This window comes from Brachypodium distachyon, chromosome 3 (genome assembly GCF_000005505.3).
Source record: "Brachypodium distachyon strain Bd21 chromosome 3, Brachypodium_distachyon_v3.0, whole genome shotgun sequence".
In the NCBI taxonomy this organism is placed as follows: domain Eukaryota; kingdom Viridiplantae; phylum Streptophyta; class Magnoliopsida; order Poales; family Poaceae; genus Brachypodium; species Brachypodium distachyon.
The window spans coordinates 18,318,209-18,335,497 of record NC_016133.3 but is presented as its reverse complement, the minus strand read 5'-3'; the positions used below and the strand labels follow the sequence as shown (position 1 = coordinate 18,335,497).

The 17,289-nt window shown below is 46.2% G+C and overlaps 1 protein-coding gene across 1 annotated transcript; it reads right to left on the bottom strand.

The window, feature by feature from the left end:
- Positions 1 to 6,519: 6,519 nt before the first annotated feature.
- LOC100836979 lies at positions 6,520 to 8,731 on the bottom strand. Its single transcript, XM_003573588.4, has 4 exons — positions 7,815 to 8,731; positions 7,261 to 7,331; positions 6,965 to 7,178; positions 6,520 to 6,858 (listed from the first exon to the last, which is right to left on the bottom strand). The coding sequence occupies exons 1-4, from the start codon at positions 7,986 to 7,988 to the stop codon at positions 6,652 to 6,654; spliced, it is 666 nt and encodes a 221-aa protein (XP_003573636.1). The 5' UTR covers positions 7,989 to 8,731; the 3' UTR covers positions 6,520 to 6,651.
- Positions 8,732 to 17,289: the final 8,558 nt, after the last annotated feature.

Genomic DNA, 17,289 nt, shown 5'->3' with positions numbered 1-17,289 from the left:
AGATTTTTTTGGGGATTATGTTTTGATTCGCATGGGAGAGTATCTTTTTTAAGGGCGCGATTGGTGATGTTCATCGCATCAGGCGCATTTTTCACTTTTGTTTTCTATCACGCAAAAGCTTTTTGGGCCTGGCCCAAAAGATGCAAAATAGGGGCCCGAGCGAGCTGAAGGAGAATTGGGAGTTTCCGCTTGATCAGGCTCATCCTCGTCTCTCCCACCCCTTTCTCTTCGACTCTACTCATCCCTTCCTAGGTGAATGTCTATCTCGGTAAATAATAAAAAATTATCAGAATAATAAAAGTAAAATTCACAGAACCACGGGTTTTGAGGGAAGCTTCTCAACAAGCACTGATTTTTGCTAATTTGTCCACAAAACCACACGTTTTGTGTCCAATTGTCTCACCTCACCCAAAACACTGGTTTAAGCGATGTTGACGGTATTTCTTACATGTGGATCCCGCATGTCAGGTGCGACGTCTTTTTCATTTGACCCCTCGTTTTTTTCTTTTTTTACTCCTCCACTCTTCTTCTTGTACAACTCCGGCAGCCACCATGGCCTGCCCGCCCCACGGTTCTGCTGCTGCTCCGCGTCGGCCAGGCTCTTGCTGCCGATGCCATGATTCTATGTCCGCGGGTGCCCGCCGCCTTGCTGCACCGCTCACGCCGCGCGACCTACTGCCTCGCCCCGCCCGCCCTGTCGCGCGCCCGCCCCACCCGGCCGCCCCCCGCGCCGCCCGGCTACCGCCTCGCCCTACGCGGCCACCACCCGCGCCGCACGCCCTACTGCCTCGCCCTGCCTTGCTTGCAGAGCCACCGCCCTGCTCCCCCGCTCGCGCCGCCGACGCCGCCCACCGCAGCAGCTCATCGTACAAGAAGAGCGAAAGAAAAAAAAAAGAAAAAGGCAAGGGGTCAAATGAAAAAGACGTCACGCCTGACATGTGGGGCCCACATATAAGAAATACCGTCAACAGTGATTAAACCAGTGTTTTGGGTGGAGTGAGACAGTTGGACACAAAACGTGTGATTTTGTGGACAAATTAGCAAAAGTCAGTGCTTGTTGAAAAGCCTGCCGCAAAACTTGTGGTTCCGTGAAATTTACTCGAATAATAAACATGCATAAATTAATTAAGACATTGATATAATTGGAATTCTAGCAATAAGTATCTTTTTCCAAAAAAGCAAACAAAGTACATAATCGAAATAACTTATATTCTTTTTTTATTAAACAAAAGGGTCGCAAATAAAAACACTAGAATGTGGAAGAAATTGCTATCTATCTGATGCACTCAGAGCGTAGCAGTTTGGTTTATTCGATTGATATAGGGCTCAAACTGTCCTCCTCCGACCAAGGTAGCACGACGGTCGCATCACTGGTGTGCCATAGGACACGGTGGTTTGATGACAAAATGATTGTCGTAGGTAGTAGGCAAACCTCCTTGCGTGCTATCAACCCTTACCAAGGTGGCGGCCATTACCCAATTTCTACGTCCAACCGGTTGCCACCGTGTCATGTGGCAATAAACATGTTTACCTTAAACTTGCATGAAAATTGGTTGCCCGCTAATAGCGTGAAGAAATTAGGACATGTGTAACTATATGATTAGAAATCTGAAGACGAAGACAAATAATATACCTTGCGTTAATTATCAGGATATCTCTGATTGACATGTGCCAGTCATAGGTCTGTCTAAACACAACATGGTTCGCATAGACAACAAGGCCAATGACATATGTGTAACAAAAATTTAGTTAAAATGATTGTTTAGACAGACCTATGGCTTTGTTGTGTATGTGAGTCCTGTCTTGTTTAGACAGGCCTATGACCGATGCATGCCGATCAAACATATCCTGATAATTAACACAAGATATAATATTTGTTTCTTCTTCAAATTTCTAATCATATAATTACACATGTACTAATTTCTTCACACTATCAGGGCCGACCAATTTTCATACGAGTTTATGACGAACATGTGTGCCGCCACATGACACGATGGCAACCAGCTGGACACAGGAATTGGGTAATGGCAGCCACCTTGCTAAGGGTTGATAGGACGCATGGCTACTACCTACGACAATCATTTTGCCTTCAAACCACCGTGTTGTTACGGTGGGATTGTGTGCGTGGGATGGGAAGGTCTCACGTCGGGGAGGTTGCGTTTTTTTTATATGATGGTTTTTTTCTTGGGAGAGGGGACGATGTACAATGCGACGCAAACTCGAAATTAAAGAATACTACCTCCGTTCCATAATTTTTGTCGAAATCTTACATGTATCTAGATACTTTTTAGGAATAGATACATCCATTTTTGAGCAAATTTGAGACAGGAATTATGAAACGGAGGAAATAGGTAAGATAAGATAAGACTATTGGAGTTTGCCGCTGAATACCATCCTATCCAATGCAATCTCACCCCTAAGTGCAAACGGGATATCAACATCTGGGCAAAGAAGGGCATCCAGGCAGCCAAATGAGACCTAGAACATGGCGGTTGCTGCCGAGGTCAGCCACCCCTCCTGCCTAGTTCCTGCTCATCCTCGCCAAATTATCAAAGGGCCTTCTTCAATGTACTCTCTCCGTCAGATACTAAGGGTATGTTTGGTTCTCTCGCTCAGCTGGCCTATTGCTCAGCTAGCCCAGTTAGCTCGTTCTGGCTATGCTAGCCTTGCTATGGATGCATATTTGGTTAAGTTGATAGGGATGGCAAGAGTAAGTACGTGAGCCAGGAGATTAGACGGTTGTTGTAGGATTTTTTGAGCACGCTGTGGGCTTGCCGTCGGAGGCGAGCCAAATCGGCTCTCCCTCGGCAGCAAACTTTTTCTAGCCCGAGCTGGCTAGCTGGATATCAAAAGCTACAATATTTGTTCACTATCAAACGCCAAACCTAGCCTAGCAAGGCTACAACCGTTCTAGCCTAGATTCTGAACGTTCCCTAAGTGACTCAAATTTGTTTAAATATGGATGTATCTATATCCAAAAGGCGTTTAGATACATGTAGTTTCTCCGTTCAACAAAGGATGTCTTAATTTTAATTAAATTTGAATACATCTATACACTAAGTCATGTCTAGATACATCCAAATTTTGACAAACTTGAGACATCTTTTGTTGAACGCAGTGAGTAATATTTAGTCATTTAATACGAGACGGAGGGAGTACTATTTTGATCGGACCAAATTTTATTTCCTTAGAGCATGGACTGATACATGTCAAAAAGAACGAACCGATACAAATACATGAACCAATGGAAACAACCAACGGAATAAAAAACCATTCAGGTAGATCAAGCCATCAAGGGTCTCACGCACCGGTGCTGTGGTCGGCGTCGGCGCCGTGGACGCTCTGTCTTCCAAAATCGCCGAGGTGGCCGCCGTGGACAGCCGCATCGGACCCTCCTTGGAAATCACCGAGGCCGCTGCCATGGACGCCAGCATCGGAGTTCGGACAGCTCTTCAAAATCGCTGAGGTCGCCGCCATGGACGCCCCCGTCGGCGGCTCTTCTCCAAAATCGTTGCCGGAGAACCTGCAGGCTGCAACAGTTGGTTCTCCTCCAGAATCCCAGGTTGCAAGCAGCTATATTGGGCCTGATCCGTATGGAAAAGGGGAAGAGAAGAGATCATGTGAGAGATTTTAGGAAGAGGGAGCAGATTTTGCCTGGGATTGGGGGAATATATATGGCCCGAAGGAAAAACGATGCTGCTATAGGTACGACAAATCATGTGTCTGGTGGTCGTACGATGATCCAACGTGGCAGCGTGGTCTTTGGGCCTGTTTGTTGGTGTCCCAAACTAGCCATGTCAGCATATGTTCATTTGGATCTAGACTGGTGCATTATCAAAATACTGGTTGTCAAAATGGGTCATAGCATCACTCTCACAGATTCTTGCCAAATATTTGAAAAAGTGAGAGCCAAGAAAAATTTGACACAAAATTGACAAGCTAAATTTTACCAACATTTGGTAAGGTTTAACTTGGCATAAACCAAACACACCCGAAATCCTCTCCAGGCAGCACATGCCTGATCTTCTAGTCGAAGTCCAAATACTAAGCCAAAACCCAAGATGAAACCAACCGCATGCCATCGATGGGTTAGACTTTGTTCGTCACTAGCGTGTTTTTAGTGTTTAACTTGTAGGGTATCATATCCACTACAAATTGAAAAACACATAAGTGTGTTTGGTGCCAAGATTTGCCATGCCAAAATTTGGGTTTTCCTTTTAGCCAACTTTAGTTCAATTTTTTGTCAAAATTGGCCAACTCGATGGCAACCAATTATTTGGCTTAGATATGTATATCGGCAGAGCTTGTTAACTTTTACCGGAATTTCTATGAGAAGTACGGGTATGTTTGGATGATGGCCAAATATGACCCTACCAAAATTTTGGTCATTGACCAAAATTTGGTTCTTGTTTGGATGAAAGTTAACATTTTTTTGGCAAGCCAATTATTCAGTATCAACTCTAGTCGATTATTTTGGTTAAAATTGGCCAACTCAAGTTATGGTACGTGGCAGAGAAAAAAGTGAAGTATGGTTTGATTGATCACATTGTGAAAGGCCTAAGGGCCTTTGATTCGCAGGATTTGAAAAAAGATAAATAAATAAATAAAAATGCGTAATCGCAATGTCATGCTTAATTGATTCCTACAGGATTGAGTTTGCAAAAAAAAACTTGTTTGATTGCGTCGTAGAAAAACAAAAGATTCTTTCTGAGAGGTCAGAGTGGACGGCCATGGAGTAAAAATGACAAAGAAAATCCTACAAATCAAATGACTATATACGGCACGCAACCACCCACCCACCCCCACCCCTCAAAAATTTCTCTAGAAATCCTCTAAATAAAAATGAGGTCTAAGCTAAATGAGCGTCCATTTGTTCTATGCGTAAAACTATTTTCACGATGGCGACGAGCAGATCCTTCTTAAAATCGAAGGACTTTTACAAGATTTCAACTATTCTGATTTTTTTTCTATGTGCAACGTTCATTTTATAGGTTTAGAGATGCTATATTCCTAAGAATCAGGTTCAAATTGACCTCATTCTTAAGAATTATAAGATTAGATGAGACCTAAAAATCCTAATGATTGCCAATCATCTGGGTTTTCTATTCGAGTAAAATAAGCTAGCGGTCCCGATTCTTTCGCAAGGGTACCAAGTTAGTCCTAAATTTTTAAAAATGCACGTATGAATCCTAAAACTATTTTAAGTGCAGGTCCTAAGTGTGTCTCTGCCACTTTGACCGGCTGATGTGGCAGTTTGACTGATGCCACATAGACCTAAGCCCACAAATGTAATCTTTCAGAAGCCCCCCGGATCTCTCGTCCTTCAATTTCATGGTCTCCAACTAACCTTTCTCCTCTCTCCACCTCCGGCCGTCAAAACAGAGCAGAGGGAGAGGGAAGATGTCACCGCCAATGCGAGAGCTACTGCTGCCATGGCTAATCCTTGTGCTGCTGCTGCTAATCCTCCCCTGCTACTGGCCGTCGGGCGTGCGGACGCGTAGTCCCCTCACAGGCCCCGCCCCGTGCACCTCTAGAGGCCAGCTCGCCAGGAGCTCGTGGCTGGCGATCAGCTCGTGGGATTGCAAAACGGCGCAGCTCGCGGCCGGCGAGGAGCTCGGCCATGGGCAGGAAGTTTGCTTGCTGTGGAGGACCTGGCAGCCACATGGTAGCACCAAATAAATTGCCTAGATCCAGAAATTTCGACCCGACGCCGTACCACCTTCTCTGGCGCCACCGGGCCACCGTCGGTAGCCCACGGCCCACAACCTCCCTGCGACCCTTCTCAGGCCCCCATAGACCGCGACCCTTCTCGCCCCCCCATAGACCTCGTCCACTTATTTCCCACAGGAATCATGGCCGGTATCACCGCCCGAATCTCGGTCGTCGGCCCGTCACCAAACACTTCCACAACCTCATTCCTCTTGGTCCTCCTCTCAGTGCTCAGCAAGGCGCCGCGTGGACTCAGAGGCGGCGTGGGCGGCCGCATGGGCTCGGGGCGGCGAGCGCAGAGGCCGTGCGTGGGTCGGGCTGCGCGGCGTGGGCGGTGGGCAGGCGGAGGCTGGTGGGTGCAGGCGGCGGTCGGCGGTGTGCTAGAGGAGGATGCAGTGTGCTAGAGGAGGATGCAGTGAGCACAAGGCTTGCTTCGGATTCGAGGGGATAGAGCGAGGGACCGCTGTGGGGAAGAATAGAGAAGTGAGGGTCTTATTTGCAAGATTACATTTGACATGGTATCTAACGGGTGGGCCTTGGCCTATGTGGCACCCCTGCCACGTCAACTGATCGAAGGGACACTGAAAGACGTAGTCGGACCTATGATGAACCACTTAAAATAGTTTTAGAACCAGACATGCATTTTCAAAGATTTAGTACTAACTTGACACCTTTGCTAAAGAATTAGGACCGCTCTTGTATTTTACTCTTTATATTCTCTCATTTCAAACTCCTTGAAACAAATTAGTCCTTATGTTTTTCTCTTTCTCCTACGACAATCAAACGACAATAATCAAGAAAACAATATACTTTTCCATCATTCGCCAGGAAGCAAATTCACATCCACCGATTCCTCCAAGGATCCTTTTACAACTCGAGGACCAGAGATGAGAGACACAACTCCTACTACAACCCCACTTGACACATTGTATCTAGCAAAACCTATACTCTCAGTGCCAACTGATCCTGCCATGAGATCTTCCTCTTCCCTGCTCGCGCCGCCGGGTTCCGGACATCCCAGAACGCCGACGCCATTTTCGTGTCGCTAGGACCGGCGGCAGCATCATCATCTCCCTCCAACGTGTAGTAGTTGCTCTTGGCACTAACAGAATCCTGGTAACCATCGAATTCTTCCGTCTCTTCAGAGCTCTGAAAATGAGCCCAAACCCAAAATTCAGATTCAGAGAACATTATTATCTTAAAAACAGACAATGGGACTAGCTAGAGAAGCAAGGTTTTACGCCACACGTATTACCAGCTCGCAAGCCTCGTTGAGGTCGATCACCGGAGACGCTCTCAGAGCGGAATGCTGCTGCCGGCGTAGGTGCTCCGGCGGGCCTTTGCTTGAGCTCCCAACGGCATGAACGGTCGACCGGTGCCGTTCGTCCGCCATTGCTGGATTCTTCACTCTGTACACAACTGTCTGAGACGGGTTTTCAGACATGGACTTGTACCTTTTCCGCAAGAACCTGCAAGATATCATATAAGTTCACATGTCAATAGGATGGACTGACAATTAATAAAATGAAATGATATGTGTAGGATGATTACATGACTTCGGCCAAGAGCCTCTGCTTCTTCATCTTCTCCAGATGCAATTTGTTCTTCTTTGCTTCAGTTTCCTGGTTAATCAACATAAAGCTAATCATCAGACAACATCAAGCAGCAGCAGGGTTAACTGACATAACCCAGCGCATCATGTAGCCTAAAAGACAGAAAACCAATTTAGCCTAAAAAAGGACACGATTGGCTAATAAGATGAACGGTCAATTAGTGAACTAGCCGGCTCTCATGGCAAATTAGAACACTTAACACGATGCTGTGAAGAGTCAAAATGGTAAAACTGAAACCCCTGCAAATCCAATCCCACGAACTTTGTATAAACAACAGATCTACGAGAACAACAACAAGATATCGAAAAGAGACGCAACGTGAAGAAAAGAAAAAGAAAAAGAAAAACAAGAGTAGAATCACGGAGATCAGATCAAACCCAAACACAAAAAAATCCTTACCGAACTGATCAAACACAAAAACGAGTCTGAGATCAGATCGGAAAGCACAATAACAGAACATAACAATCCCGAACGCCGAGAACCCCAACCCACCTTGAGGAGTTCCTTGTAGTCCTGGAGGAGGCTCCGGTGCCTGAGCCTGGCCCTAGACGCCTCTCCCACGCCGCCAGCGCCGCCACGGGCGGGGCCGGGCCCAGGCGCGCGAGGCAGCAGCGGAGGCGCCGCCGCCGCCGGCTGGGCCAAGACCACCTTGTTCGCCCTCTTCATGGCCGCCTCACCTCAACTCACCTCAAAACCACCCCCAGCGGATTGTCCAGAGAGAAAGAGAGAGGGAAGAACGAGAAAGGGAGAGGAGAGGGGAACGAGGAGGAAGGAAGGAAGGAAGGAAAGACGGAAGGAGACAAGAATAATAAAGGCTGGAAGCGGAGGAGGTGGAGGTGTTGGGGGAAGTTTCTTGCGCTTGCTCCGCCCCTGCGCCGTGTGAAGGGGACGGAGGGGACTCTCCTGCTCTGACCCATGGGACGAGACGAGAGGAGGTGGTGGCAGCCGAAAACCCAAAAAGGCCCATGGTGGATGGATTTGGGAGGGCGAGCAGCAATGAACGAACTACACCAGCAAAGCAAAGCTCTCTTCTCTCTAGACTCTAGTAGTAGTAGTAGAAGAAGAGGAGGAAGGGATGGTGGTGGTGGGTGGTGGTGGTAATGGCATATGGACGGAACTAGTGGGCCGCTGTCTCCCCTTTCCGTTCTTTCCTTTGCTTGCCTGACTTTCTGGATTCATCCCCTGCTTCCAGTTCCATCCATCCACACATCTACTCCTCTCCCTTCCAGTAGTCCCGCTCCACGAGGAGAAAAGGAAGAATGGTGATGATGCAGACTTTCGCCATTGATCGATCTCTACGTACAAAAAAGAAAGCATGAATTGGAGTACTAGTACTGTGTATACTGTCTTTGTCCAGTCTCCAGTCCATGGATGGTGCAAATGTGCAAAACAAGCCATTGTACGTGGTGTGCGACTGTGCGTGATGGTGGTTGAGAGGAGATGGGTGGTGGACGCATTGATATAGGAGCAGGGAGGATGTTGGCCTGTTGGGTGCGGCGTGGGGGCTTCGGTAGGTGGGCTGCAACTGCAACGCATGGCAGCAGCAGCAGCATTGCAATGGTGTGCTTGACATTTCCAATTGAATACTGCTGCTTGCTGATGCCATGCTGCCGAATGACCGGACTGTCCTCCCTCTCAGTCTTGACGTGGTCGTCCGGGAAGAAGCGAGAGAGGAGGGAGACGGCTAGACGGGGGATAGTGGGGGACCTGGGATTCTCCGCCATAGTAATAAATGGAGCGTGCTCTTCGCCATGCCGTCGCGGGAAAAGAAAACATCATTTCCATTCAAAAAAAAAGGAAACATCATTTTTGGTGTTCTAAGTTTGACTTCCTTTTTTCCCAAATACTACTTTTTTCGACTAATTTTCTTCATGGGCTATCTAGTATCTACGGGTCAAGGTCAAGTCAGAGACAGCATGTTTTTCTATTTAATTAAGGAAAACAACTAAAGCGACCAGCTGATTTAGCATCCTTATGACGTCTCATTGTCTGCCACGTGTCCAACTGTCCCTTGCTTTTCTTTTCTACCTTGTGTATGCTGCTTGGTGGACCACATTCCCCTGCATCTGAATCACATTATGAGATGCCCAACTCTGAACAGACCAAATATAAACAGCGGTCATCACCTTTGCATCCACAAAAATTATGTCATTTCAATTTTCAAACATGCCTTGCCGAACATAGAGAGGAACTCGTGGTGAGTATCCATGTCCTCATTACACAGAAGTGTAAAACCCAATCTGAGAAAATTCATAAATTTTTCGGCCTCCAAAAGATCTGAAACCGCAAGAGCAACAAACCAAAGCACATGACATTTGGTGCAATTGAACGGTGGCGGAACTGTAATTTCATTAAACTTTGGACCATTGCTTCAAATCAGTAAAATTGCCAAACAAGAACCAGCCAAATCTTCAAATCACCAAAATTAACAAAAAGAAAACCAAAATTGCAGCAAAATTGCATGATCTCCAAATTATGGTATAGGAATGCAGCTGCCACCGGCGAGTGGTGAGCAGAATTGAGCATAGCGCAAAAACCATTTTCTTCATCCATAGACCATATGACACACATAATACGTGTCATCTACGCCAAAGACTATTATTTTGCACGATGACACTTTTTGTTGCCAAGTTCCACGTAAAAGCTTCAGTTTCTTAAACTTAGCCAAGTTATATTCTAATTTTTCTTTTCACCACTTGTATTCCCTGTGATCTCTAACCATAATCAGTGCCTTTGTCTGCTTGAAGATGAATTCCCGGTGGAACGGTGTCAAAGTGCTTGTGAGGATAATATTGTACCTTTAACAAATTACCACATAAACTGTCAAAGAATTCAAGCAACCACCAAGCCTTTCATGCCAAGAGGACATGATTAAAGCGGCAAAGATTCCCAAAACTCATACCTCCCCAACCTTTTGAAAAAACACAAGATTAGAGTGGCATGTACTTTAAATTCTATGGGTTAAAAAACTACAAAAATTATCATCGAATAGTGTTTGACGCACCATAGAAAAAACAAAATCTAGTAAAATTTGAGTGGACAGTATTTTCCTCAAAATATAGAGTGCAAAGGAATACATAGGAAGAAAAAAACCTTGAGAAACTACTCCTGTGAATCAAACCACTAACGGAAGAATTTTTTTCTGAAGGATTCAAATTACGAAATTACTTGTCGAAATATTACATGTATCTAGAAGCTTTTAAAACATAGATACATTCATATTTGAACAAATTTGATACAAGTAATATGGGTCAGAAAAAGTATAAATTTCCTTTGAATCAAACGAGCCCTTAATCCTAAGCTAGCCAAAAGACCTTTCTCTTTTCTTTTTCTAGTTCCACTACAAGTTTCCAATTAGCAGCATCAATCCGTCACAAAAAGGCATTGCCCACTTGAAAACAGCCATAATAATATCATGTAGAGAAAGCTTGCAAAAGTGATTTAGTAAAGCTCTCCTTACCACAGCTTACTCGAGTCAACGGGATTAACATGGTCCACTGCAAATACGAAACATAGTCTCGCTCCGTTGCCAGGGGCTGTACACCTTGTATATGCTCGCCGGAGAGATGGACGCTCGATGACAGAAAAATGAAAGAAAGAGTTTGTTGCATCGGTGGTGGATCACGTCGTCGTCGTAGTCTGATAATGACGGTGGAGAAGACAGTGGAGAAACCAAGGGGCTGTTTTGTTGAGAACCAACACAAGCCAAGCCAAATTATTGGCAACCAAATTTTTTTGTCCTTGTTTGGTTCTTTGCCAAAAATTGGTTGCCAATATAAATTACACCATCTTTCACACATTCGTATCAAACAATTGGCAAAGTAAGAATCGAAAATCCTTTGCTAAATAATTGGCAAGCCAATTCTTATCCTCGTTGGTAGAGCTAAAAGGGGCATGAACCCCCCAAAAGACCAGAAAAGTTGGCATGTGACTCCGTCATGATTTTGCAGTATAATCTCGTGTTAAAGAAAGGGGCCAAGCTGTCGTGGCGCAGAGCCCACCGATTTATCGTTTGTGGGAGCACCTTAGTAGTTTTAATAGTCATGCCTTGCCCGCAGAAAGGCCAAACAAACTAACACAGTAATTAAATGTGTGTGTTACGGACTAAAAGATGCACTAGATGCTTTAAAAGGAAAAATTATGCTATTCATTTATCATATACTCTCTGAAACCAGGTTTCAAGCACCTAAATTATATAGCCTAATCATCGTATATCACAAAAATATTACAAAGTCCTTAATTACAAACAAATGTTTCGAAAATAACAAAAAGGTCCTTGTAGTTTTACAACCCAGCCCTTGGACAAACTCTTAGCACCTATTGAATTTCGACAAAATTGACCCAAAACACAAAGAAATTTGAAAAATGGACTCCTGGCGAAACTATTTCACAAACCTGACCCTTTCGTGTAGCGCCCGCATACTGGGCGTTAGACCTACAGTATAACGCCTTGTGACCGGGCACTAAACCGGTGCCAGCGTGGCGTACTTGTCCTGGCGACATCGGGGACCCACGGCAAGCCATTATAGCGCCTCGTACGCGGGCGCTATACTGGTAGTTTAGCGCCTTCACGCCAGGCGCTATACCCCCTGCACTAAAGCGGTCGACCCGCTCGGGCCAGAGGCTCACACACAAAAGGGTTTCGGCCCTTGCCTCTCCCGTTAGAACACAGCGGCGGCGACGGTTCCCCTCCAAATCTCTCCCCCGATTCGTCCCAATCTCCGTGGATTCCGGTGGCATTTGCCCCCCCCCCCCAGGTATTCTCCTCCGACCCCCTCTGTTTCCTCCGCATTTTGCCCTAGAAATTTGTGTGCATTGAGGGTTCGAGTTGGATTTGGGGCAAACCCTAGTTTATGTAATTGCTCAAGAATGTTTGGTCCGAATTATGGAATGGTATTTATGGTGTCTAGTATTTGGATATGTTGCACTTTCTTGTTGGATATATTTGGGGCAAACCCTAGTATATGTACTTGGCCCAAAAATGTTTGGTCCGAATTACGGAATGGTATTTAGGGTGTCTAGTATTTGGATATGTAACACTTTTCTTGTTGGATATTAGTCAATCTCAGGGACGTTGATGGATGTTTTCCGTTGTAATTATATTCTAGATGGCAAGAACTGTTCATGTTCATCACATGGACAAAGAGGCATTTTTGGGAGGCAACGTAAAGGTACGGAGGAGCGAGACTTGGTGTTCGATTTTAGTCCAACCTATGCCGAGCTATTGGAGGAAGTGAGGCTTGAGTTGAAATGGATGGACCCAAGTGACGTGGTAGAGTTGGAGGGAAGACACAATGTTGGGTATGGAGTGCACCTCCGTTGGAAGACAATGCGCATATCTTCCGAGCAACGTTGGGAGGCATACAAAGAGACGGTGGGCCAATCACATGACAAAGCTCTAGAGATATTTGCTACAAGAAAGGCCGATGTTGGCAACACTACAATGAGTCAGCCTGAACCTGAAGAGACCCAACATGAAGAGGCGCAACCATCGAGCTTGATGACAGACGAACAACCTGAACCATGGCTAGAGGAGGACGATGATATGCATGACAATAATGTAGGTGATTTGGAGGCATATTGTGAGCAAGAGGACATGGACCGTGAAATCCCATTTAACCGAGTATTTGCATTGGATTCGGATGAAGATGGTCCGGAGGAAGAAGTTGATGAGGATGGGTTGACAGCCAAAGAAGCTAACGCTTTCAAGGTTGTAACTGGCCGGGATCCAAGTATGCCATTTTTCCGTGATGTTAGCCTGGCGGATCAGGCCGTGGTTGACGGTGGCGAAGGGTTCGTGCTTGGACCTAGGCCAAGTTCCCATCGGGATGTGACACAAAGACGGTATGACATTAAGGCTGGTTTGAGGTTCCGAACATTGCTGGAATTTAAGATGTGGATAAAGGAGTTCTCCGTCAAGCACCATCGACCGTACAAGGTTGTCCACTCTAACAACAAGATTCGATACACGGTTAAGTTTACCGAAGATCGTTGTCCATGGATTGTCCGTGCAAGGCCACGTAAACTAGGGTCCGAATGGTACATCGTGAGTTGTTGTGCTACTCACTTGTGCGATGGCAAGAACATAGATGACCCTACGGTCAAGAACGTTCATAGACAGCTGACCTCTGAATTCATCGCTTATAGGCTTCCTAATTCCATCAAGTCACTTCTAATAATGCCCATTAAGTCGGTCATGGAGATTGTCTATACTCTCTTCCATTACCGGGTGAAGTATGGGAAGGCATGGAAGGCGAAGCAAGCCGCATTCAAGATGTTGTATGGTGACTGGGAGGAAGCCTACAACCGTCTCCCAAGGTTGTTGGGTGCTATGGCGCATACAAACCCGGGCATGGTTCATGTGGTCGAGCCTTTTGGCCAACGAACAAGGACTTACAAAGGTGCAACCGTGCGGATTTTTGGCCGTGCTTTCTGGGCTTTTGAACAGTGCATACAGGCTTTCCAGCACTGCAGGCCGATGATATCCGTGGATGGCACCTTCTTGACTGGCCAATTCAAGGGCACAATGTTGGTGGCAATAAGTTGTGATGCGAACAGCCGGTTGTTGCCTTTAGCTTTTGCATTGGTTTCAGCAGAGAACAACGATAATTGGGCATGGTTCATGGGTCTGCTTAGATCGAAAGTTATGCAAAGAAAAGTATGTGTCATATCAGATCGCCATCAAGGAATTTTGAACGCGGTGGAGGTTGACAATCCTGGGCATGCTCGATTGCACCATCGATGTTGCATGCGGCATTTTTGTGCCAACTTCTTTGGAGCATGTAGGAACAAGGAATTGATGGACCTTCTTCAAGAATCTTGCAAGGCTTACTCCGATCGGCGTTTCTCAAACTTGATAAACGCACTGCTCGCTTCACGGGACCTCAGCGCAGGGGGGCATGAATTCCTGTTTAGGCACCTCGGTGATAGGTCGAAGTGGGCACGCGCTTTTGATGAAGGGGGCCGCCGGTACGGTCAAATGACAAGTAACATGGCGGAATGGTTCAATAACGTGCTGAAGGGGGTCTGTGCATTGCCCGTTACGGCAATTGCTCAATACACTTTCGATAAGCTGAATGAGTACTTTCTGAAATATTCAGACGAAACCGCCAAGTAGATTCTAGGTACGTGGAAGAAGCGTAAGAGGCCTTACGAATACCCACCTAAGGTTGATCATTGGTTGACATATCAGTCATGGAAGGCGCACACTTTAAGGCTTGTATGCTTTTACAACGATCAAATGATTTACCAAGTAAACGAGCCTGGAGGCAGCACAAGCAATGGTGTGCAACATGGAGGCAGGAGTGTCGAGGTCTCGTTAACGAAATCTGAGTGCTCATGCATGAGACCATCGTTGCTGCATCTCGCGTGCTCACATTTGCGGGCAGCAACAAGACTTAAAAATGTCAATGTTAACAATCCGCTGACCGTGAGGGAGTCCGAGTACTCGATCGAGACCACGAGGAAGACATGGGAAAGTAGATTTCACCCATACTTTGACCAATCGCGGTGGCCTGAGTATCATGGAATTCAGATGTGGTCCGATCTAGAGTTGAAGGTGGTTTCACAAGGTAGACGGAAAACCAAGCGTCTTAGGGGTGACATGGACGGATGGGGTGGTGGCGGCCGCCGAGAAATGGGCAACAATATATTCGAGGAGCCTTCTGAAAGATCAAGGTGTGAAGATTGCAACGTGGAGGGACACAACACTAGAGGTTGCAGCAGCCCGCAAGCTCCAAGCCAACATGGTGGCAGCCAACAAGGTACTGCCCAGCAAGCTCCAAGCCAACATGGTGGCAGCCAACAAGGTACTGCCCAGCAAGCTCCAAACCGACAAGGAGACCAGGACGTACCCGAGGGAGAGGTCGCCAACGAGGTACTCGTAGCCAACAAAGAGGGACACGAGGGAGACGTACATTTCAAGCTCCCAGGCAACAAGCAGTCAACCGGGGTGGTGGTATGATTGGATACCTATCAGGACCGTTTCCGTAAGAATTTCTTTATTCCACTCCATATTTGTTTCCGTAAGAATTTCTTTATTCCACTACATATTTGTTTCCGCAAGAATTTCTTTATTCGACTACATATTTGTTTCCGTAATACATACATTATGATGCTACATTACCAAAACTAACATATACGTTGCACATTTTGTAGGTATGGCCGGTACTCAACCTCCGAAGGCGCCACCTAAGTGGGACGATGAAGAGGAGGGGGACAAGGGTGAGAGGCCAGGGTGGTGGAAGGCAGCTGAGATGAAGGTGAAAGAGCAGGAAGCAAGGGAGAGGGAGAAGGAAAGAATTAGGAAGCACAATGAGGAGGTTCAAGAGGATTCTCGAATGAGATTTGAGGCGCACATGTACAGTTGGAACCGGGAAATTTGGTTGAAGCAACAAGCTGAGCTTAGGAAGAAAGAACAAGTAAGGAAATTAACTGAGTCATGGGAAAGGGCTGAGAAAGAAGCCGCCAAGAAGAGGGAGAGGGAGGAGAAGGAATGGAAGGAGAAGCTGGTTCGGGAGGCTAGTCGCGCAACGGCACTCGAGGAGGAAGCAGAGCTGAAGGAGAGGAAGAGGAAGGGAAAGGGGTCCTTGTTCGACCCAATAGACTCTTGTTGAGCAGTTTACTCCTTTCTCCTGAATCAACATTTGTAATATGTATTGAACTATGAACTACGAATTAGAATTTGTAATCTGTATTGAACTATGAGTTGTGATGCACCATTTGATTCAAGACATTTAAGATTCCAAGTGTGAACATTTTATATGTGCTGGTTATGTATATCAATCTATTGCACTTAAACAACAGCTGTTTGTTGGAATTTGCAGTAAGTGATCACATAACGGCTAATGGTAGGGCGCTATACCTATTAATTTTAGGTAACAGAATGTTCCGGTAGCGTTTTGGGGCCGAAATTTCTCTAAGTCAGGGTGTAGCGCCTAGTAAGTGGGCGCTGCACCTCCAGTCTCGCGCCCAGCGCTGAGGCACTATACTTATTAATTTTAGGTAACAGAAGGTTCCAATAGCGTTTTGGGACCGAAATTTCTCTAAGTCAGGGTGTAGCGCCTAGTAAGTGGGCGTTGCACCTCCAGTCTCGCGCCCGGCTCTGAGGCGCTATACTTATTAATTTTAGGTAACAGAAAGTACCAGTACCGTTTTGGGGCCAAAATTTCTCTAAGTCAGGGTGTAGCGCCTAGTGAGTGGGCGCTGCACCTCCGGTCTCGCGCCCGGAGCTAAAGGGCTATACTTATTAATTTTAGGTAACAAAAGGTTCCAGTAGCATTTTGGGGCCGAAATTTCTCTAAGCCAGGGTGTAGCGCCTAGTGAGTGGGCGCTGCACCTCCAGTCTCACGTCCGGCGCTAAGGCGCTATACTTATTAATTTTAGGTAACAGAAGGTTCCAGTACCGTTTTGGCGACCGAAATTTCTCTAAGGCAGTGTGTAACGCCTAGAATGAGGGCGCTAAACTTAGCACCATAACCTGACAGTAGTATAACAGTTCTACTACATAAAACAGTTCACAAAACAGATTCTTGTAACAGAAAAGGTGATTCTTGCATTGCACCAGAGCACACCAAATAGATACACAATTAGCACCAGAGCAACAAGTAGAGTTATAACAGTTCAACTAGTTTGAGAGCACACCAAATAGAGTTAATGTAAAAACACATCTACTTCCTAGACCCTCTTCCTCTCTTCGCAACCAACTTCTTCCTCCGTCGGGGTGGTTCCGCGTCTTCATCATCTTCATGTACCTCTTCCTCTTCCTCTCCTTCTTGCTCTTCTTCGGATATGCCCCTCATCCGTCTCCTTGAGCTGAAAGTAGCTTCCTCTGTAGCTTCATCATCTTCATTGTCGGAATGAACGGCCACCTTCTTGTTTTTCGTCGAATAATCCGATGGTTTAAATCTGTGGGGTCCCTTTCCCTTGTTTCCACGCTGCTGCTTAGGGATTGAACGTTGATAATCAC